Source organism: Oncorhynchus kisutch, linkage group LG18 (genome assembly GCF_002021735.2).
Source record: "Oncorhynchus kisutch isolate 150728-3 linkage group LG18, Okis_V2, whole genome shotgun sequence".
Classification (NCBI taxonomy): domain Eukaryota; kingdom Metazoa; phylum Chordata; class Actinopteri; order Salmoniformes; family Salmonidae; genus Oncorhynchus; species Oncorhynchus kisutch.
Window position 1 is genome coordinate 30,545,804 of NC_034191.2, and position 24,541 is coordinate 30,570,344.

Consider the following 24,541-nt stretch of genomic DNA (forward strand, 5'->3'; position numbering starts at 1 on the left):
TGCGGCTCAAGTTGCTCATCAAAAACAATTGTCACAACACTTTATTTCCTAATTTAAATCAATACTGGTAATGTCTCAGAGAAAAGAGGATAAACAAAAACAAAGTAGCAGTCAGTAGTGAGTTTAGTTCTCTCTTCACAGGAACAGGACACCAGAGAGTATTGCTTGGTCATTGGTGGAGAAACCTCAATTATTGGTCGGAACAATTATGATTTTAGATTCTGCTAGACAGGATGCGATTGTGATAGTCAAAGCAATTGAAATCATGTCGTACACAGCAGTACTACACAATGTGTCGGCTTTGCGAAAGCACACACACACACACACTTCATCCCATACACCCCCCCCCCCCTATTTCACAACAAAGCATCCTTCACTCATGCTGCCAAACATACCCTTGTAAAACTGACCATCCTACCAATCCTCGACTTCGGCGATGTCATTTACAAAATAGCCTCCAATACCCTACTCAACAAATTGGATGCAGTCTATCACAGTGCAATCCGTTTTGTCACCAAAGCCCCATATACTACCCACCATTGCGACCTGTACGCTCTCGTTGGCTGGCCCTCGCTTCATACTCGTCGCCAAACCCACTGGCTCCATGTCATCTACAAGACCCTGCTAGGTAAAGTCCCCCCTTATCTCAGCTCGCTGGTCACCATAGCATCTCCCACCTGTAGCACACGCTCCAGCAGGTATATCTCTCTAGTCGCCCCCAAAACCAATTCTTTCTTTGGCCGCCTCTCCTTCCAGTTCTCTGCTGCCAATGACTGGAACGAACTACAAAAATCTCTGAAACTGGAAACACTTATCTCCCTCACTAGCTTTAAGCACCAACTGTCAGAGCAGCTCACAGATTACTGCACCTGTACATAGCCCATCTATAATTTAACCAAACAACTACCTCTTTCCCTACTGTATTTATTTATTTAATTTTGCACCCCATTATTTTTATTTCTAGTTTGCACATTCTTTCACTGCAAATCTACCATTGCAGTGTTTTACTTGCTATATTGTACTTACTTTGCCACCATGGCGTTTTTTTGCCTTTACCTCCCTTATCTCACCTCATTTGCTCACATCATATATAGACTTGTTTATACTGTATTATTGACTGTATGTTTGTTTTACTCCATGTGTAACTCTGTGTTGTATGTGTCGAACTGCTTTGCTTTATCTTGGCCAGGTCGCAATTGTAAATGAGAACTTGTTCTGAACTTGCCTACCTGGCTAAATAAAGGTGAAATTAAAAATTTAAAAATGTAATCCATGAGGGGGAGTGTATAAGGTGTAAACAGGTGTTCCATTCCAATACAAACGGTCTTAACCTCGCACAATTACATCAGCCACAGCATCACACATGTACCACCAAAACATAGCCCATGGTAAAAAAATACAAAATAAAGGCTGGATACTGCATTATGAATAACCATATAAGGTATTTAGCCCTTTGTTGCACAGTTTTCCCATTTTGTCAAGAATAGATAAATGTTGCCCCAAGAGGAGATAAAACATTCAGTTTTAAAGCTGTTTTGGTAAAAGTCTGAGGGATGGGGCTGGAGAACTACTCTTACATTCATAGATAGCTCTGAACGTAAAGACTGTCCATCCCACGGAATGAAAATGATAGTTTACCATGTTTTGAATGGTTCTGATTGGGTAAGAAAGTTGCACTAAATTTATATTCTTCAAGAATCAATGGCTATATCTCAGAAAAGTCCCAAAAAATGATGTATTGATCTCACAGTAGCTTTAAAAAGTTGCTAAGTCCAAATGCTTCCAGGGTCTAAGGCAACAAAATTGTGAAAACTGTGCAAATCCACCTACATTCATAGATTATCAAATTGTAAAGCTGTTTAGGTCAAACTTAGCATGCACGCACATATTGGTTCAGGAAAATACACAGGCGTCTGATTCTCACCATGGCTTGTTAGTCAAGAACCAAAAAGCAGTACTGGTACCTTGACGTCAATGAACACACAGCTACAACATTGCCACCCAGTCAGCAGATAAGGTCTATTGGATAGTTAACTCCATACAAATCTGTAATGTTAATCATGTTATTTTGGGCTCAATCACAGGCATAAGAGTCCGAATCAATCAGAAAAACCATCAAGACAGAAAACGATACGACACAAATCAACGTGAAAAAACTCTCCATCCGTAGAAAGAAGGTAATGTTGCTCCTGGCTCTATTGGCTCCTGTAGCCGTCCACTCTCAGTAAACCCTGCCTTTATACTGTGATGACATCTACAACCATGACAACACCCAACCCAGCAGCATCTACAGCTTCTACCTACTTGGCCCAACGTCTGGCGTGCAGGTGTACTGGCCACTGATGGCAGGATGGACGGCACAGGCGATGGGTTCACTACAAGAGGGTTTGGCAACGCAGATGGAGAGTATTGGCTGGGGCTGGAGGACATATTCCATCTCACCCGGAGGAGGAAGTATGAGGACAGACATGAGCCTAGGAAGGACATGGAGGACTTTGAGGGGAAACGAGAGAGTTTGCCAAGTACTCCTCCTCTGTGGGTCCAGGAGCCGACGACGACACATTGCACATCGCTGGATTCACCAACGGGGAAGCAGGTGATTCAATGTCCTACCACAGCGGTCAAAAGTTGACAGAGATCAAGATGTGATATTGATTTAAACTGCACTTGAGAGTTAATGAGGGCGTTTTGGTATAATGTGTGTGCTCTGACAAGCCCTAATGGTGTGTATGTATGGGGAGTTGATGATTACTTCCTTCCCGTTGGTGTTAACTAGCGTTCCCGGAAAGATGACCTCTCTTAAGTCTATTAGCATGAGACCTGCAGTCTCTCTGGCCACTCTAGAGGAGTAGTGTGACAGTGTCTTCCCATCGGTCTTACAGCTGTTGATGACCTAAAGCCTCATTTATACCCTACGTAAGTATGCAATGAAAGACTGCAATTAGCTACTCATTGGAGCTTGAGTCAAGATCTGAATCAAATGAGCTTGTAAACTTTTTAGGACTAACTATTTGGCTAGAGACAAAGACTTAGGATGTAAGCCATATAAAAAAGGTGCCAAAATCAGGGCGTTGGGCCATAACGAGCCGCTTCAATGCACCTGTGCATAGATTCTACAAGTGTCTGGAACTCTATTGTAGGGATGAAAAAAAAAGTACAAAATCAGAAAAATTACATTGTAGTGCAACATGTGTCAAATTAATGAGCCAATGAAATGGCCCAATGCTGCCGTTTTTGGATCAATATGAAATCATTTCTGGGTAACAATTAAGTACCCGACTAATAGATTTCCATTCAAAAGGAAAAAAGGTTTAGCAAAAATAATTCAAGCAAGAATTGTTCTAGGACAGTCGGAGTGGTCTGAGCAGGAAGGGGAAACTGAAAACTAGCTGTTATTGGCAGAAAGGTTTAAATTCTTTGTTATTGGCCTATTAATCATGGTGACAGCTGGGTGAGGATAGTGGTGAGGGGGGTAAGGAGGACAGCTGGGTGAGTGAGGGGTTGACACCCACCTGACAAAGCTGTTATTAGAGGTTGGTTGAATTAATAAAAAGGCAAGGTGGTCAATGGAAGGAAGAAAGGATGACTGGTAAAAGTCTGGACCTTCACCATCAGTCTGCTGTGGTGCTCAGCTAGTAAATCATTAGGTGCAGAAGGGGGGGGGGGGGGGGGGGGGGGCTGTTGAGAGCTGCGGCGGAAGCTGATTCATGGCATTTTTATAAGCGCCAATGAGACTGGGGACGGATTTGTGTGTTGCGCACTCGCTCTCAGGCTTTATGGTTCAGTTGTAGAGGGGAGGTAGGACAAGAGATAGGGATGTGTGTATCCTCGCGGTGGGCACAGCTACAACCAGGGTATTCGCCATCCTGCCTCTTCGCTCAGTGCTCTGTTGTTGCGGTCATTAAAATCAGCCATTAGAACAAAGCGAATTCTCTGTGGTATTGCAATTTATCCTCTAGAAACCTACCTTTTCTAGGAGCAAAACTTCCCAGCAAGTGCAGAGATCAATGACTCAGTGAAGCACCAACATCCAGGAACAACTGCATTGCGGAAGGCATCTACACACTACTGCATTCTGTCACACACTGTCCACAATGCATCCTAAATCAGAAAGAAACTACTTGGATTAACCTTCATAACTTTTTCAGATAGAAACTTCTGTACTGTCTTGATAACTTTTCTGAGACAAAGGGGGTGAGGGAGCAGATCGATGCCAGATTAGGAAATCAAATAGCTAATTAAACAGGCATGGCTCCAGGGCTCAGTGGTGCTGTCATCATCCAGTGAGGAAAATTGACCCTGTTATGTGATCAATCAAATTGGACCTCATGTGATTCTTCAACCATGATCAATCAGCCTCAGCTCTGCTATGAGTATGTCCGTTTCATTGATGGATCAAACAAGACATATTGGAGAAAGATACTTTTTAAACAAAAATAAAAACCACAGTCTTGTTACAGCTTCTCATTGGGACTGTGTGTGTGAGAGAGATTTATGTCCACGCTACTGAGAACTGACACAAACGGAGGGAGGGAGAAATGGTGTGTGTGAGATAGTACTGGCATGAGAGGTGATGGGGAGACACCATGAGGAAGAAAAGGAGGTAGAGGAAATCACGTGAGTGTGAATAAGACTGGAAAAACAATGAGTGTACAAAACATTAAGAACATCTTCCTGATATTGAGTTGCACCAACCCTTTGGTGTCGAAAACCTTCCACAGGGATGCAGGCCCATGTTGACTCCAATGCTTCCCATAGTTGTGTCAAGTTGGCTGGATGTCCTTTGAGTGGTGGACCATTCTTGATACACACGGGAAACTGTTGAGTATGAAAATCCCAGCAACGCGCCTACCACCATACCCCGTCCAAACGCACTTAAATCTTTTGACTTGCCCATTCACCCACTGAATGGCACATACACAATCCATTCCTTAATTGTCTCAAGGCTAAAAAATCCTTCATTAAACCTGTCTCCTCCCCTTCATCTATACTTATTGAAGTGGATTTAACAAGTCACATGAATAAGGGATCATAGCTTTCACCTGGATTCACCTGGTCAGTCTATTTAATGGAAAGAGCAGGTGTCCTTAATGTTTTGAACATTCAGTGTACATGTACAGGACTGTAGATTACTTCACTTTTCACACCAATAAAGTTTCTTGAATTGAAAGAAAGAGTGCATGAGAAAGCGCTCTCTCATTCCACCACTGTGGCCCATCTCACATCTGCTACTACTGAGGCAGTACAGAACTATGTGAAACCATAGTGGCACTTACAGGTCTCTCAGCTTCTGGGATGTTAAAAGAAATAAAAAAAATAATAAAAAGAGTACAAGGCACAAAGACAAGCCATCACACCAATGAGCCTGTACCCACTGAGAAGGGGAACTGATGAAAGTGGTGTTCTATAAATTGAGGCATCATCAAGTACGCAATAATTTTGCCGTGCCTAGGTCCATATAGCCTTCACTTAGTTATGAGGTTTGAGGTCAAATTAAAATCACACAACAATGTGTGATACAGTGCATTCAAAGTATTCAGACCCCTTCCTTAACTGTTTGAACATTTTGTTACGTTACTGCCTTATTCTTTTTTGGGGTCAATCTACACACAACACCCCATAATGACAAAGCAAAAACAGGTTTTTAGAAAACACTGAAAAATAATATTTACATAAAGTATTCAGACTTTATTCAGTACTTTGGCAGCGATTACAGCATCAATTCTTCTTGGGAATGACGCAACAAGATTGGCACACCTGTATTTGGGGAGTTTCTCCATTCTTCTCTGCGGTTCCATAAGCTCTGTCAGTTTGGATCGGGAGTGTCACTGCACAGCTTTTTCAGTTCTCTCCAGAGATGTTCAATCGGGTTCAAGCCCGGGAGTCAAGGATATTGAGACTTTTCCCGAAGCCACTCCTGCATTGTCTTGGCTGTGTGCTTAGGGTTTTTGTCCTGTTGGATGGTGAACCCTCACCCCAGTCCAAGGTCCTGAACGCTGTGGAGCAGGTTTCCATCAAGGGTCTCTGTACTTTCCTGTGTTCATCTTTGCTTCGATCCTGACTAGTCTCCCAGTCCCTGTCACTGAAAAACATCCCCACAGCATGATGCTGCCACCAACGTGCTTCACCGTAGGAATGGTATTGGCCAGGTGATGAGCGGTGCCTGGTTTCCTCCAGACGTGACGCTTGGCATTCAGGACAAAGAGTTCAATCTTGGTTTCATCAGACCAGAGAATCTTATTTCTCATTGTCTGAGAGTCCTTTGGGTGCCTTTTGTCAAACTCCAAGCGGGCCGACATGTGCCTTTTACTGAGGAGTGGCTTCCGTCTTGCCACTACCATAAAGGCCTGATTGGTGTAGTGCTGCAGAGATGGGTTGTCCTTCTGGAAGGTTCTCCCATCTCCACAGAGGAACTCTGGATCTGTCAGAGTGACCATCGGGTACTTGGTCACCTCCCTGACCAAGGCACTTCTCTTACAATTGCTCAGGTTTGGACGGGCAGCCAGCTCTAGGAAGAGTCTTGGTGGTTCCAAACTTCTACCATGTAAGAATGATGACGTCGCTGTGTTCTTGGGGGATCTTCAATGCTGCAGAAATGTTTTGTTACACTACTCCAGACCTGTGACTCGACACAATCCTGTCTCGGAGATCTAAGGACAACTCCTTCAACCTCGGCCTGGTTTTTGCTCTGACATGCTGTCAACAGTGGGACCTTATATAGAGAGGTGTGTGCCTACCCAAATAATGTCCAATCCACTGAATTTACTGACGGACTCCAAACAAGTTTTAGAAACTTCTCAAGGATGATCAATGGAAACTAGATGCACCTGAGCTCAAGTGGGTATTATAGCAAAGGGTCTGAATACTTAAATAAGGTATCTGCTAATTAATCAAATTTGCTAACATTTCTGAAAACCTGTTGTTGCTTTGTCATTATGGGGTAATGTGTGTAGATTGATGAGGAATTAAAAAACATGTTTTAATCCATTTTAGAAAAAGGCTGTAACGTAAGAAAATGTGGAAGTGAAGGGGTCTGAATACTTTCCGAATGCACGAATACACGTTTGTCTGTGTGTCTCATAGTCACAAAGAAACTCATGCATGGCGAAAGATTACTCCAAACACGACACCAACATGATTCTCCAAAGTTGTTCTGTCTTTCTGCTGTGTCGTGAGAGGAATCCAAGGTCATTTTGATTCTCCTCTATACAATGGAGTGGATTGCTAAAGGGCCTGTGGATCTGCAGTTGTTTAGTGGTTTTATCTCTACAGCCACAGATATTGCCTCTAGACTACAGTCCTACTGAAATATCCCTGAAAAATGTGCGCCTTATGTAGAGAAATATGTCTGTCTGAATGTGTCCAGATGTTGTTTTCTGCTACACAAGACAAAGACAGAACGACGACAGATGCACACACACACATCCTTTACCATCTAGAAATGAATCACCACATGTAGTAAGAGTACTAACAAATATAATGTTAGCAGTTATATTATAAGCCAAAAGCTTCAGCAAAAAAACGTGCTCTGCTATGAAAGGCAAGGTGGGTTTACATCAATATCAACATTATACCTGGAGCGACACTGTGGAAGTGTTTGTACAGTGTTCGTAAAGGCCATCATGTAAACACATACAAGGACACCTTACCCTTCCCTCCCACATACACCTAAACTCCCACACCCAACACACATTTAAAACAGTCACCCATAAGCACAAGGAAACCACCGATGCAGTGCAATAAAATGCATTATAAAGTGTGCTTTTAAAGCATTATGAAGAGAGTATCCAGACTTAAAACAATGAATTTGGAACATCACCCCATAGTGGCAGGTAGATACTCAGCACAGACTGGGTAACGATGATGCTATTGCTACCTCCAGTACAGGGTGGGACTGGCTCTACCCACTCATGAGCAGTTCCTGGGCAGAGAGGAGGAGCAGGCGCGAATCCCTCTCTGGTTCCCCAGGGCTTTCCCCACTCATGCAGAGTATATTAACATATCTGGAGCTAGCATGATATGCACCAGGCCAGCCACAGGAAGTGCAGTGGTCGGAGAGAGCGAGATGAGGCAATATAAATGGAGAGAGAGCACCAGTGGGAGACAGCGTGTATGTGAGTGAGACACACAGAGATAGTGGGTGAGGGAGAGAGAGGGAGCAGACAGAAGATAACATAGCCAAGAGAGTGGAGGGAGATACAGAAAGAGTTAGAAGCGGGAGGGGAAAATGGAGCGAGAGGGGGGGGGGGGGGGGGGGAGCATGAAGACGAGGTAAATTCACAGAAGCAGGATAGATAAAACATAATGAGAGATGGGAAAGGTTGACAGAGAGCGGAAGGGAGGGGAAGAAACAGAGGAAGAGATTGAGGACCAGGGCTGTTACCATGACCGTATTACCGCCACACCCGCGGTCACAAGTCTTGATGCCAGTAAAATTCCACGTGACAGTTTAGTCATGGTAATTAGGTTTCTACAAGCTCTGGTGGTCATTAGTAGCCTACCAAACTTGCTAACTGCGTGGTATTCAGAACTCTATTGTAATTCTAATCACTCTGACATCAATGCAAATGTAATCAAAAATCTAAATCAAAAACACTTCATTAGAGCCCATGAGCTCATGTTGCTCAACATTACTACAGGCTATGCAATTGCGTGAGAAAACAGAGTTTTGATGGACTCTACTAAAAAGAGTAGGGTCCCATTAAATTTTATTTAGACTAGGCCTACTATTTATCCTAATAGTAAGTACATTGCTTCGCTTTAAATAGGTGTATAGCCTACCAATCTGGCATGAAAATGTGACTCGTTTCAGGAAACTAGGCGTATGTCACACGTCACTTCTTCACAGGAGCATCATTTGAACGTAAACATTTAATTTATCAAAATTCGTTTTCCATAAATACAAATAAAAAGTTCAATTACGAGCCTAGTTGGTTGAGCCACGGAAAAAGGATGGAACCTTCCCGCTTGCCATGATTGGCTGGTATTATTGATTGATTGTTATTGATTGTGATTATTATTATTATTATTTGACCCTGCTGGTCATCTATGAACGTTTGAACATCTTGGCCATGTACTGTTATAATCTCCACCCGGCACAGCCAGAAGAGGACTGGCCACCCATCAGAGCACGGTTCCTCTAGGTTTCTTCCTAGGTTCCTGCCTTTCTAGGGAGTTTTTCCTAGCCACCGTGCTTCTACATCGGTGTTACGTTCCCCAGTTTCTGTGTTGTTGTGGGTTTGTATGTGTGTGTATTTCAGGAAATGGCTTCCTGAAGCAGCTGATTTGTCGGCCCCATCACTGATTGGAGCTCTGACCCCTCCCTCTCGTCAGGGGATACAGCTTTCTCTTCCTTACCCGCTCCTTCTCCAGCTTGATAAAAGCCAGTATTCCTTAGTCAGGGAAGAGAGCTTTTTTTATGTCCTGTGTTGATTGTTGTGGTGGTCTGAAAGTTTTTGATATTTTGTAGCCACTCCTTCAGAGTTGTGTATGACAATAGGATTTAGTGTTTTTGGTTATTTAAATTTTTCACTTAAAGAACTGACAAATTATTCTGTTTCAAGTGTTCCCGGGGGGGGAGGGGACACACGCACCTTGGGAGTGTTTAGGAAAGAGGGCTGCGGGCATACATAACCAGTAGTATTTAATCTGTCTATGCACACTAGGAAAGACCTGGGCGGACCACCCCGTATTTTGGTTAGCAAGCCAGGTGGTGCTTAAGGTTAGGTAAGGAGTGGGAAGGCAGGTAAGGTAGGAGGGGATTCCTTAACTTTTACCATCTTTGCTTTGGTTCCGTCCAGCCCCTTCTCTCCACATTACCGTGTTAAGGAATAATACATTCCCTGTAAACGGTATTTCTCTCTGCCTCTGCCGTCCTTCCCCGCACCTACGATCACATACTTTTTTCACTCCACAGGGAGTTGATGTAGTGGGGTGTTGCGTTCCCCCCTCCAAGAGGCGTGCGTAACAATCTGCATTGCTTGCTGTTTGGGGTTTTAGGCTGGGTTTCTGTATAGCACTGTGAGCGGCTGATGTAAAATGGCTTTATAAACACACTTGATTGATTTGGATTGGTCTGCCATGTAGCATGCCTTTGTCTATAACGTGAGCTGTTCAGTATGTGTTGACAGTTCTTTCTACCGCGCCATTTTTTAAAGATATAACGTTAGCCATCGAGAACTACAAAAGTTGCTGCTTTTTTCAACATTGACGCCCTGAACTTAGCATGCGCTATCAACAGATCAGTTGGAAAGTGATGGGCTACTTTCTGCACACGCCACGGTCAGTATGAACTGGATTGACTTGACAACGCTGGCCAAACAAGACAAACAAAATAGAGTTAAATGGTTCCAGTCTGCCGTAAAGCGTTCGTCCATGTATACGGGTAAGGGTCTAGCTACATTTACAGATAAGTTCATATTTTTCAGAAAGTTGTTTTTGTTGCTAGTTAAAGCATACTGTTAGTTAGCTAGCAAACATTAGCTTGTTTGCTCGTTAGCTAACGTTATAGGTATGATCTGTGTAGTAATATATGAAGTATGAAATGAAATATATGAACTATTTGCATTGCTAGTTATAGCCTAATGTTAGCTAGCTAACATTAAATCTAGTTGGTTAGCTTTAGCTACCTGCAGATTCCTACTACTGGAATGACAATGTTTGTATTGGTAGTAGTATGACTTGGGATTATGCCGGTTCCTTGTCTAAAAATACATAAATTTAAAAAAATATTTACTTTTCCTATTATATTAGCCAGGTGTGTCTGCGGGTGATTACGGCCATCTATTGTGAGTACATGTCTCGACAACAGTGACCCCATCCTCTTAGCTATGTGTGGCTGGTTATAGCATTTCTTTCACATGACCCATCAATTTGGACAAGTGTGTCGGGTAAGCATCATCTAATAATGATAAAATATCTTCTGTACACTTGTTTTTGGTACCACTTCACTGTACCATTTACACGTTCTGTATCCTGTGCATGAGAAAATATCCTGTGTTTTATTAAGCTACCGTCAATTGTATTGTTCATACTATAAAATAAAGAATTAAGCAAATAGTCTGCTAAATGAACTAGTGTAGCCCACAGCCATGTGGCATATTTCTTCATATTATGTTTCTTTAGACTTGTCTAAAACAAATAATGGATTTATTGTGATGGTGTATGCTATATTACATTGATTTAGACTTTTTTTAAATGTAAAATGTTTGTTCCAAAAGGTCTGCATCAGTGACTTGTAGGCTATGCGTGGAAGCCAGGAGATGCTAAACGTGTTTATGCTAATTAACGCTCAATTACCCTGAGAACGGCAGTTATTTTCTTGACAATCACCGGCTGACAAAATAGACACAGCTCTAAAGAGGATGAGAGAAACATCTAAGCCATATGTCTGTTTAGCCCTGAGTTGATACTGCAGACATTCACTCACCAGTGAGAAATAGAGAATCAATTATAGAAAGAGAACAAAATAACGAGAGCAGAGAATCTCACTGCTAGTCTCTGAAACAGTGCTGAGTCACTGGCCTGCAGGCCTCCAGCCACGTTTGTTTCTTCTGTCCACGAGAGACTACAGATTGACAGACACCGATTTAGTGTTGAAATTATATTTTCCAGCCCTGAAAAGGTATTTCTCAATAGAAAAGAGAGGACTGGATCCCTTGCCCCTTTCCTGTCTCAAACAGCACATAAATAATAGGAACATGTTCTGCCTTTAAGCAGTACAGGATTCTGCTGGAGGCAAGACTGAAATGGCCAGGGATGGATGATTACCAGGCTGGAAACAGAATGAGAGAACAGCAGAGAAAAAGCAAGAAAAGGAGTGGCGTGAGAGTGACCAAGGGAAAAATCTGTAAGGGAGCTGCAATCAGCAGAGCCACAACCAACATCAGTTCGTCACTCTGGACTGATTGGTCCTGCAGCCTGCTCCTCCATTCCCCTCATTTAAATCATGACCAGACCTCTCATTACAGATAGAAAGAGCGAAAGGAAGAGGCTCTGTAATGGAAAGCGCGCATGAGTGGGAGACAGTACGAGGGTGTGTGTCTGAATGCATGCGAGAGAAAGACATGGGCCTAAACACTACGGCACAACACACTTCAAGGCCCCGGCCATACCTGATAAGACAAGTGTTCTCTTTGGGGAAAACAAACAGACTCTCCCGCTCTCCTCTTCTTCTCTGAGAGAGGGGGAACTAGGGAGTAACGTAGTAGAGGACAAAACACGCACAGGAGTTCCCCTAGCCATTTTGGTACACAGTGAAAAGTCTCTCAAACTTCACACTACCAGTCACCTTCCACCCAAATCTGATTACAACATGGATAGGTTTTAATAGATATTACATGTACTGTACTCTGATTTTCACATTTGTGTATATGCTATAACCTCTTAGGTATAGGGCTATAGTGTTTTCAGATCCCCTTTCAAATCAATGAGTATCCACATCCAAAACTAGCCTTCACCATTCACAAATACTATGGCGTCAGATGGGACAGTGGAGAATTGTTTATAATATCTCACAGTGAGACCATACTAGGACTGTGGCGATCATGAAATTGTCAGCCGGTGATTGTCAAGCAAATAAACTGTTGGCCTGACAGTAATTGACCGTTAATGAACATGAACACATTTAGCATCTCCAGTCTTCCACACATAACCTACAAGCCACTGATGCAGACTTTTGGAACACCTACATTTAAAAAGGTCTAATAACGCCATGTAATATAGCCTACAAATTCACAACAAATCCATTATTTTAGACAGGTCTAAAGAAGCATGATATGAAGAAAATGTAGTCTATTTAAGAAGAACAGAACAGCCTACTCTGCGTTGTTCTTATGCCGATGACAACAGTGGTAGGCCTGATCACCGACAACGACGAGACAGCCTATAGGGAGGAGGTCAGACCTGGCCGTGTGGTGTCAGGACAACCTCCTCTCCCTCAACGTGATGAAGACAAAAGGAGATGATTGTGGACTACAGGAAAAAGACCGAGCACGCCCCGATTCACATCGACGAGACTGCAGTGGAGCAGGTTGAGAGCTTCAAGTTCCTTGGTGTCCACATCACCAACAAACTAACATTGTCCAAGCACACCAAGACCATCGTGAAGAGGGCACGACCAAACCCATTCCCTCCAGGAGACTGAAAAGATTTGGCATGGGTCGTCAAAAGGTTCTACAGCTGCACCATCGAGATCATCCGGATTGGTTGCATCACTGCCTGGTATGGCAACTGCTCGGCCTCCGACCGCAAGGCACTAGAGGGTAGGGCTGGGCGATACGGCCAAATTCCCATATAGGTAATTTCATATCCCAATAGCGATACATATCACGATATAGCACATTTCCTGTAAATTCAATGAATAAATCATTTATAAAAAGTGACCACATGTAAAGGCCTATTTCTTATTACATTGAATTATACTCAACAAATAAAGATACTTAATCAAATATGAGTATATCTCCTTTGATTTAGAACCTTTGTGCACATTTTCAATTAAGCAATGAATGTATAAAATAAATAAAAGGTAAATAGAAAACACTTCAACTAGTTGCAAACAAAATAAATGTAGGCCTAAAATGTAGATTTGTAGGGGCTTGCCCGTTTTGCATGTTATTTTGGCATTAATGCATGTCACATATCAATTTGCATTTGTTACCTTGGGTCAAGTGTTAGCGCCAACTCACGAAACCCCCGTTTCTCGACTGTGTAAATTGGGGCCATGTCTTTGCAAATCTAAGTTGTAACAGCAGCTGTTATCTCCTTCCGTCTTCGTGATTGTTTGCCATATGGTGTGCCGCGGGCAAAAGCCTCTTGCAACATTTGAGTCGGGGGTTTGTTTTGAGCACTCAACTGTACTTTTTTGGAGTCTCATCCGTAGACTCTCTCCGTACTGTTTCACATGATTCTTGCGTAGGTGGTAAGAGGTTAGTGGTGTTTGAGTCGGTTGTCAGGACCGGCCTGCGGCATATTTAGCAGAGGACGGTTTCCTGGTCCGTGTCAGACTTTTCATACCCAAACCACGTCCATGCGACCGAAGTAGCACCTCTTTTAGGTATGACCTCCGTGTCTCCGTGCTCTGCATCACATTCACTCTCCTCCATATTGGTTTGTGTTGCAAATTTTGTAAGAACGCAAGGCATCGACCAATTGACTAAATATATTGCCGTAAAGAGAGATTTGCGACAACGAAATAAACGATAGAAAACAGTCTATCGTCACACGACATATATCACCCAGCCCTACTAGAGGCTAGTGCGAACGGCCCAGTACGTCACTGGGGCCAAGCTTCCTGCCATCCAGGACCTCTATACCAGGCTGTGTCAGAGAAAGGCCCTAAAAATTGTCAAAGACTCCAGTCACCCTAGTTATAGATTGTTCTCTCTGCTACCGCACGGAAAGCAGTACCGGAGTGCAAAGTCTAGGTCCAAGAGGCTTCTAAACAGCTTCTACCCCCAAGCAATAAGACTCCTGAACATTTAATCAAATGGCTACCCAGACTATTTTCAAATGGCTACCCAGACTATTTGCATTACTTTGTCAGCCAACAAGATGAGTAGGCCTAACAAAAAGCAAAAGGACTAACCTATGTCAATTTACTATCCCCCATAGTACAAAAGTTGACCTATTCTATTCTGTGCAAGAAATTAATATTCATAACAGTCTGGGACAGTTGCGGGATGCAATAGATCCCAAAATATTACCACCACTAGCATCAAAAAAAACTTTTAGCTTAAAATGTTGATAAACTATTAGGCTATTTCTTCACATTATAAGCTCAGAAATGAGCACATGGCAGTAGGCGCGAATGTTCCATTAGAGGAAAACACCATTATCAAAAGTCACCGCAAATGCGCATTTGGAATGGTGAAAATTATCTTCCCCAAACTTTAAACTCACGTGCTGCTTATGTACGCAGGTTAGGCTCTACACCAATTATAAAGCGGATTAATTTGTTTCATTTTACATGTGAAATTAGTTGATTTAGAATGGACCATTATCATGCACCTGTCTCGAAACAGGGGCAGCTGGGGAAAAAAAATGTAATCTATGCACTTAAAATAACAAAGACGATTTTCCCGTGGTTCATTTTCATGCCAGCCAGGCAGGCTATTCTCCTGTTGAAAAGATGAACCATGTGCTTAATATTAGGAAGGTTGAGAAATAAATAGTAGACCTAGCCTATAGACAACTGATGGGATCCTCTTTTTAGAGGCCTTCACTCTGTTCTCACGCAAAGGCATAGCCTATAGAAATGTTGCGCAACATGAGCTCTCATGAAGTGTTTGATTAGATTTGCGATTACTTTTGCATTGATGACAGAATGATTAGAGGGACAATAGTGTGCTGAGTACCAGGCAGTTAGCAAGTTTGGTAGGCTACTAATGACCATCAGCAGCATCAGAGCTTGGCGAAGCCTAATTATCGTGATTAAACAGTCACGTGGAAATTGACTGCCTTTATGACCGCCGGTGTGGCGGTAATACAGTCACCACAACAGCCCTACAGACTGCACCAAGCAGAGGTCTCAGGAAGTCTTATGTTCTGTGTGGTTTCATATGGTGCCCATTCATTTAATCTGTTCCTCAATGAAACATTGTGTGTCCTACAGGTCAACCAGTGAATATAGAAATTGGAGTTGGTAATAAATAAATACAACTCCCGCAGGGACAGTGCCTCTGTATTTCTGACCTGGGCATTCGGTGTATATCCTGACAGCCTATCATTTTCATCTGCCAAGGTAAGGTTTACCTCCTGTAGAGTAATGTACTTAGGGCAAGGAGTTTTTCCTGACCATGGGAAACTGGGCACGCACGCACACCCAACCTCAAACATTTCCACTGCTTTACAGAGCAGAGCTGAAAACCTTGATAGGGGCCGAAGGAAGAAATACTTCCCATTTGCTTGTGTCTAAACCTCTTTAGGCCATTACCACAGCAGCCAGTAACATATTTCATCTCTTCTTTCCTCCATCCTTTCCCTGCCTTCTCTTTAATACAATAGCTCTAAGGTAATAGAATCACGCCCACTAAGCTACAGCTCTCTCTCCTCCTTATCCATCATTGATGCAGTAAGGGAAAGTCCTCCCTGTTATCTCCTGTGGTTAACATGGTATTATCCCTAAATCACATCAAAATATCATGTGTTGCTCCCAGCTTTGTACCAGTACCGCGACAGCAAATATTAACACATTTTCCTAGATCGTATTGAATGTTTGATTATATGTCTGAGCTGGCACAGAGCTCAGATACTACTAATGACATAGATGACCTCCGCTCTTAGACAGGCTCTGAGGACTGGGGTCTAGGATCAGGTTTCGAAACAAACCAAGGTTCTCTAACAAAGCATCGTGAGACAGAACTTTACCCAGATCAGCTCCACGTGCCAACTTTTCTCAATGTAATGAGGGCAACAACAATATGCGCACTATGCAGCTGTGACATTAACAATGGATATTAGAAATGATAAACTAGGTGGTCTGAGCCCTGAATGCCGATTGGCTCAAAGCTGTGGTATATCAGACCGTATACCACGGATATGACAACAAAAAAACACACTTGTTACTGTTCTAATTACATTGGTAACCAGTTTATAATAGCAATAAGGCACCTCAGGGGTTTGTGGATAATGGCAAATAAACCACGGCTAAGGGCTGTATCCAGGCACTCTGCGTTGCGTCCTGCAAAAGAACAGCCCTTTGCCATGGTATAATGGCCATATACCATATCCCCCTCGAGCCTTATTGCTTAATTATATTGCGCATCTGCAGCATTTGAAATAAGTGCTACTTCAAGTGCGGCTTTTCTGCCGTATACATGCTAACCTGAGACTCAAGACAGATTCAGCAGCTGTCCCCATGCCCTTCTTATTGTCATGTAGTTAAATCACATTACAACAGGATAATGTGTTTGTAGAGGTTTTGTTGGATTTCTTTACTTTATTTAATGTTCTGCACCGGCAGTTCTGTTCATGGGCCATCTCTTTCATTCACAGAGAGGGAAACTGGCTGCTTCACAAACAAAAGCTGCATCAGCAGCACCCAGTTAAATACCCAGTCAAACAGGTCTTCCACCAACACAGCGTTTTGTAAGGATTCCTTTGGTACTAAAGTAAACAGCACACAGGGTGTAATGCTGGTGATAACAATGCTGAGAAGTGGACCCTGCCATCCAAGGCAACTGCTGAGACAGTCACACACACAAAAAAACATGGGTCACCTTACACTACCGTTACTATCAAATTACACACAGAAAGATACAGTACTTGAATGAGCACATTCAGTGCAGTGACTGGAAAAATACTATTCAGCAATTGTGACAGAATAGTCAGACAGGTTCTTTAATGAATGGAGGTTTGTGTGTATCTGGAGAAACTGCTATTTGGGGAAAATCCTTCAGTTTAGCCAGGAAACATCATGGTTAGAAGAGTGCAGACCAATCAGAGATCTTTATAGTTCTCCGTTATGCCTAAATTGTCCCCTCAGTCAGATCAGATGAAGGTTTGCAAGGCCTCCCTCCTGACACTGTCCATGACACATGCAACTCTGTAGTTAATGTATGTGTGTGTGTCCCACGCTGATAGCAAATTGACTACACAGAGGTAAACAAAGAATTAACCCTTGAATCCAAGTGCTCCATGTCAGGCCATTAAAGTTGAGATATGATAAAATGATAGTTCTATTGCTGTGTTGCACTGTGTGGTGCTTATGGTCTGACCTTCTACAGTATGTCCACACTGACTGGGAGTAACCTTCCTGAACTCAAATGTATAGTTGTACTATAAAGACATGACCGTGTGTATTTGGTCGGGTTTGAGGGATTTGACCTTCAGGAGTTAGTGCCTTGCTATAATTATGGGAGAATAATACATAGCATTAATTATTTTATTCATTAATTAGTCTGAATGAATTGACTTGCATGCAAAAGCCAATTAGGCCTAAATGTCCCTTTACCTTAAATCTCTTTTTTCCTCTTACATTTCCTTAAAACAGATCATTAACTTCAGCAGCCAAGTTGCTGTCTACAAAAAAAAATTGACATAAATGCCCATGAATCAAGAGGACACTCACTGATTTATACACCAAAACAACCTTACCCGAGCTCAACCTTTAAAATGAAAAACCCAAACCGTATTTTTGGGATCAGAACTGCTTAAGCAGTGGTTAGCAAGCAAACAGCAAGAGCAGGGAAATAATTTCAGAGTTATTCAAAATGGCTGACTTCACCCATCAACATGAGTTATCCCAGCACTGTGCTGCTCTGCAGACTGCTATTGGCTTCTGGGAAGTAGCATCTCCTCTTGAGAAGTGATACAGTTCTGAGAAGTGCTCTGAGAAGTGCTCTGAGAAGTGCTCTGAGAACAGCAGAGACACTGGACTTGTTTATAAGAACTTCAGAAAAAGCTTGAGAGAATAATTGTGAGATGATAGTATGGGTACTTGGAGAATACTACAAGATGATATTGCGAGGTAATCTGGTAATTTAGGGGCACAAAAAGTCAGGAGCCGTGTGTGTGTGTGTTCGTTCAGGATCGTACTTTCTCAGGTGCTCATGCTCCTTCAGAAACAGTTCTGTTCTTCTGTTGTTCACTCCTGAGCCACTCTTGTATGTCCTGTTGGACAGAAAGAGAGAGAATGGGTTTAATTCATATAATACTGTGCATATAAATTAGTCAGACAAACAACTCAAGATGACGTCACTGCTATGACCATCTGAAATATTTACTGACAAATTGATCCTGATTCATCTAAGGTATTAACCAAATTCAGTCACAATTGTATTAAACACTTCCTCTATGGATTCATCATTGTGACCATTTGAAACAAGGTTTGTCTGAATCAAGGTTAGTCTATGCAGCTACAGTCCAAGCAGACAGGCACAGTGTGGTAAAAAGGACTAAAGCAATGCTGAGGAGGTTGTTTAAAGAGCCAGCCAGGCCTGAATGGAAAACACTGAGGGTTTCTCCTGTTGTCAACATCACCATGTAAGCTAATGGGTAGGGTCATGCAGCTCGGGGGGGGGGGGGGGGGGGGCATAAGAGAGTAATTAGAGCGAAAAACAGCATGGGAGAAGTACAATGGAAATAGATGTGAAAAGATGGTAATGGAATGGTCCACATCTCAGAGGGATTGGCTCGTCATTGCTACAGTAACAACCTTAGTGGTCCTGCTGGTCATTACGCTAACACTTGCTAGCACTGGCTCGTGAAACTACCTCTAACTTCCTCCATACTGGACACAAATGCTTAAAATGAGATCCAAAAGTACAACTGACTCTTTGGAATTAGATACCATTGCCAAAACCCTGAAGTATCCCTTTAAGATGTCTGGAGCCATGTGTGTGTGTGGTATTGTTAACAGACAGAGAGAGCCCTCATCTCCTGACCACTTAACCAGCCACACACACCCAGTCAGGTCTGCGAATGCAGATGGTTTACTGCCACCTAGTGGGTAACAGGGGAATGTGCGCTGTATTTCCATACGCTTACGCTTGTATAACAATGTTTATAGTTACACAAGACAGACACCACTCAGCCCCACATGTCAGGTTTTCTAGAACCATTTCAATGATAGTTAATTAAGTTTGAGCTGAATGGTAAAACATCACAAAATATGCAAAGACGCTATCAAAATCCCATCAGTTTTACAGGATTGGCTTTCACAAACCACACACCGTTATAAACTGGGTGGTCCGAGCCCTGAATGCTGATTGGCTGATAGCTGTGGTATAGCAGACAGTATACCATGGGTAAGACAAAAAAAATGTACTACTCTAATTACATTGGTAACCAGTTTATAATAGCAATAAGACACCTTGGGGGTTTGTGGTATACGGCCAATATACCATGACTAAGGGCTGTATCCAGGCCCTCTGCATTGCGCATAAGAACAGCCCTTAGCCATGGTATATTGACCATATACCAAACCCCCTCGGGCCTTATTGCTTAAAAATAAACTAGGGGGTCTTAACACAGAATGCTGATAGGCTGAGTGCCCTATACCATAGGGTTGAACATTTTTTACATTTTTACTGTTCTAATTATGTTGGTAACAAGTTTACGCTAGCAATAAGGCACCTCAGGGTTTTGTGGTATATGGCAATATACTAGAGCTAATGCATTGTCATCACATAGCGTCATGTCTAAGAAGAGCCCGTAGCCGTGATATACTGGAAATATACCACACCTCCTCGTGCCTTATTGCTGAAGTCTACACTGTTTGCCAAGTAGCCTATACAACGGCAGACTGTTGTTTAGGCCACTCAGAGAGTGGATATGAGCACCCAGCAAACCGTGCCGAAAGCTCCTTAGCACTACTTCCAAATCCCACTGCAGTGGCTGCTATAGAAAATGGATGCTGGACTAGCTATAGGCTGTAAGCCCATAAGCACTTTAGTGATGCTCTCCTTCCTCTCCACTGACCTGGGGAAAGGAGAGGCAGCCATTGTTTCAATTCTTGATCCAGGAGGGGATGAATGCATAGAATTAGGAGTTAGAATAACAAATGTAATTTAAATAGATCGAATGTCTCTGCTGTAACCTAGAAGCTTGATCTTGACATCTAGCCACTTTGCTAGAAAGTTAGCAAACCAAATGCATAGCTGGAGCCCTGAGCTGGATATAATTTCAATTTGACACATCTTAGATTTCTTATTAGTTATAATTAACTTCTAGTTGAAAGCAGCGACGCACCCCCCATTTTTTTTTTTTACAGTAGTGAAAATCCTACCGTTTGTATTTCAAAATATACTGTTTATACCATATAATCGGGGTATCTGTGTTATTATACAATGGGTGGGTCTAATCCTGAGTGCTGATCAGTTAAAAGTGCATTCCAGACGGTTTCTATTCCACAAGTTACCACCGGCTAAATCTGACGTTAAAATGCCTATTTACTCAGTTCCATCTGACTGTGCAATCCACAGTCTCATCAGCCCAGGCAGGGAAGTAAACCTGATCACTATAAAAAAAAGCATTTAGACATGATCTCACATTTCTTTTAGACTAACATTTAGTTTAACAGTGGAGATTTGTATAAACCTTGCTGTCTGTCTCGCTGACATTTGCAATATAGAATTTGAATATTGAAATAGAAACCATCTCCAACTGTCCCATAGTAATGCATGTGGCCGAAGTTGGGACAAGACAGACAAACAGCATTTCTCAGCCTGCCAGTCAAAATCACGAATTAGCTGGCATAATTTGTATGGATATATACAAAGAAATATATATTTTTAAAGTCTAACAAAATGAAGTGCAACTAGTTTGCAGTGTTTCCAGCTTCAGTTTGAAGTTATCGTGTTAGCTGTGTTGTTGGCTAGCTCCTCTGAACAACAGTGTCCTAACGAGAGAGCACATTGTCTATGTCAGGCGAAATCATGGCTCATTAGCTCATTGTTATGGATGTATCCAAATAAATGTCACTAGAAAACAGCTTAAACAAATGCACCTACTGTTATTCTGTCTGCACTGTTTGACGTGACTAAGTTAGCCATAGTTGCCTAGCTGGCATTGTACAATAAATGGGTAGAAAGAACAAGAGAATACAACAGTTCTTTAACTAGAAGAGATGCTGAATTCTCCTTTATAGCAAGGTCAGCAAAAGTAGCAGAGTGAAGACAAAAATCACTTTAAATGTATTTCATACTCTATAGTATCATGTATAGCTGTATCAGATAAACTGAACTTGTGGACCTTGACAAAATGGACAACTTAAAGAATAATGGTGAAGCATCCCAATGGTGCCCTAACAGACTACCACCTCCCTCTGTGTCTCTCCATATCTGTCCCTCTTCCTTCCCTCACTGTCTCAATTTCCCCATCTCTCAGGGTTTCCTGGAAATGGAAGCTCCGAGTCTCCGTATCTGCATGACTGCCTGCATCTCTTCTCCAGTGGTGCTGTGTGGGAACATGACTGCAGCTAGAACCACGAGCTGTCAGCCCAGCCTAATGTCATCACTCCAGTCTAGTGCGCATGGCTCACTGCAGCGCTCTAGCCTCCAGACATCCATCCACCTCACTGCCCTCCCCACTCCCAGGAGGAGTTCCACTATGATGCCAACTCAATGCCTGATAGTATACAATAGGGGATGTTGTTAGCCTAGTGTTGTAGTGATTATTAGCACTGCTGTTAGCGTCAGTAGCTTGGCTATTAGTGTGTGTTAGTTCAGCGTTCGCACGCCACAAGACTCAAGCACGTGAGGCTTTGAAAGCATTACAACACCAGTCTAAATCCTTGAGGAACAGCATGTATGTAGCTTGAGAAATGACAATGTGTACATTAATGCTGACAGTACATCATACACCATGTAGGCTACATGGATCAGAATGCACACATTAAAAACAAAATGGTCCTTTGGGGACTTTAGTTTTTTTGAAAACCGTGATGACTCAGACAGGACTACCACTAAAATAAATCTCACATTTCCCATCACATTGTGTGGGTGGGCAGTAATGTCATCTTCCCAAGCTGAACAATTATAAATTCAGTCCACAGCCAACAGAACAGTGTATGGTTAATGTGGAGCACATGGAAAACAGACATGAGTGCATGGAACAGTGACCACTGATGAATAAGGCTATCTGCATATAAAAAGAAGGGTAGTTTGCCGCGTGTGTGTTTGCTCAATAGGAATCCTGCAGTCGTCTCGAGGTGCGGCCTGCTGCATCTTAGATAGATCAATAAGCCATTAAAACACAGACAAGAGTCATAGTCTGGTTGCCCAGCCCTCATTTACTACCAAGCCAATCAGTGGAGCACCTTCTCTCGCTCTCATTACAGAGGCCCATGGAGGTAGGGCGGGGCAGTAAACCATAAAAACGATATCAGTGGCGGTCAGTGCCATTTGTGATGACAGAAGACCTTTTTTTTTTTTTAAATCATGAGCATGGCCTTATTACTATTACAGCATGTTGGATGACTTTCACTCACATTCCATTCACCCAGTTCAATGTAACATAACTAATTTGCCCTATACCCATCATGAGGTTGCTACAATCTAGCCTACGAATGAAAGTGTACAAAGTAGGTGCACACAGGTCGATAGAAAAATGTGAGATGCTAGACAACGACACATTCAATACAGCCTTGCACACTCTTGCCTGCATCTAGCTTATCTAGGGTAGAATCATTAGTCCAACAGTTGCAAACGAGTTTCGCGTCACCATTTTTGAAAAAGATTTGTTGAAAACTGTTCAACTATTGTATTTCTCTTTGAGTCCACTACTCACCATATTTTATGCACTGCAGTGCTAGCTAACTGTAGCTTATGCTTTCAGTACTAGATTCATTCTCTGATCCTTTGATTGGGTGGACGACGCTCGTCGGATGTGGCAGGGCTTGCAAACTATTAGCCTACAAAGGGAAGCACAGCTGCGAGCTGCCCAGTGACACGAGCCTAACAGACGAGCTAAATTACCTCTATGCTCAAGTCAGGGCAAGCAACTCTGAAGCATGCGGTAGAGCATCGGCTGTTCCAGACAACTGTGTGATCACGCTCTCCGCAGCCGATGTGAGTAAGATCTTTAAACAGGTCAACATCCACAAGGCCAGACGGATTACCAGGACATGGACACCGAGCATGTGCTGGCCAACTGGCAAGTGTCTTCAATTACATTTTCAACCTGTTCCTGACTGAGTCTGTAATACCAACATGTTTCAAGCAGACCACCATAGTCCCTATGCCCAAGAACACTAAGGTAACCTGCCTAAATGACTATCGACCCATAGCACTCACATCTGTAGCCATGAAGTGCTTTGAAAGGCTGGTCATGGCTCACATCAACAACATTACCCCAGAAACCCTAGACCCACTCCAATTTGCACACTTCCCCAACATATCCACAGATGATGCAATCTCTACTGCACTCCACACTGCCCTTTCCCACCTGGACAGAAGGAACACCTACGTGAGAACGCTATTCATTGACTACAGCTTATTCACTACAGCATTCAACACCATTGTGCCCTCAAAGCTGATCACTAAGCTGAGGACCCTGTGACTAAACACCTCCCTCTGCAACTGGTTCCTGGACTTCCTGACGGGCCAGGGTAGGTAACAACACATCTGCCACGCTGATCCTCAACACGTGGGCCCCTTAGGGTTGCGTGCTCAGTCCCCTCCTGTACTCCCTGTTCAACCTCCCCCTCAGGAGACTGAAAATATTTGGCATGGGTCCTCAGATCCTCAAAAGGTTCTACAGCATAGCAACTGCTCGGCCTCCGACCGCAAGGCACTACAGAGGGTAGTGCATATGGCCCAGTACAACACTTGGCCCCAAGCTTCCTGCCATCCAGGACCTCTATACCAGGCAGTGTCAGAGGAAGGCCCTAAAAATTGTCAAAGACTCTAGTCACCCTAGTCATAGACCGTTCTCTCTGCTACCGCATGGTATGCTGTACCGGAGGGCCAAGTCTAGGTCCAAAAGGCTTCTTAACAGCTTCTACCCCCCAAGCCATAAGACTGCTGAACAGATGATCAAATGGTTACCCAGACTATTTGAATTGTACCCCCCCTCTTTTACACTGCTGCTACTCTTATCTATG

General features: G+C 42.9%; 1 protein-coding gene across 3 annotated transcripts in view; it reads right to left on the bottom strand.

Annotated features, from left to right (window-relative positions):
• Nucleotides 1-24,541, bottom strand: part of LOC109875582 (Golgi SNAP receptor complex member 1) — a 50,314-nt gene that overhangs the window by 22,021 nt on the left and 3,752 nt on the right. For all 3 annotated transcript variants that reach the window (XM_020467936.2, XM_020467937.2, XM_020467938.2), the window contains one exon: nucleotides 18,535-18,609. In XM_020467936.2, the coding sequence (XP_020323525.1) occupies nucleotides 18,535-18,609 (75 nt within the window). The remainder of the gene's footprint in view (nucleotides 1-18,534; nucleotides 18,610-24,541) is intronic.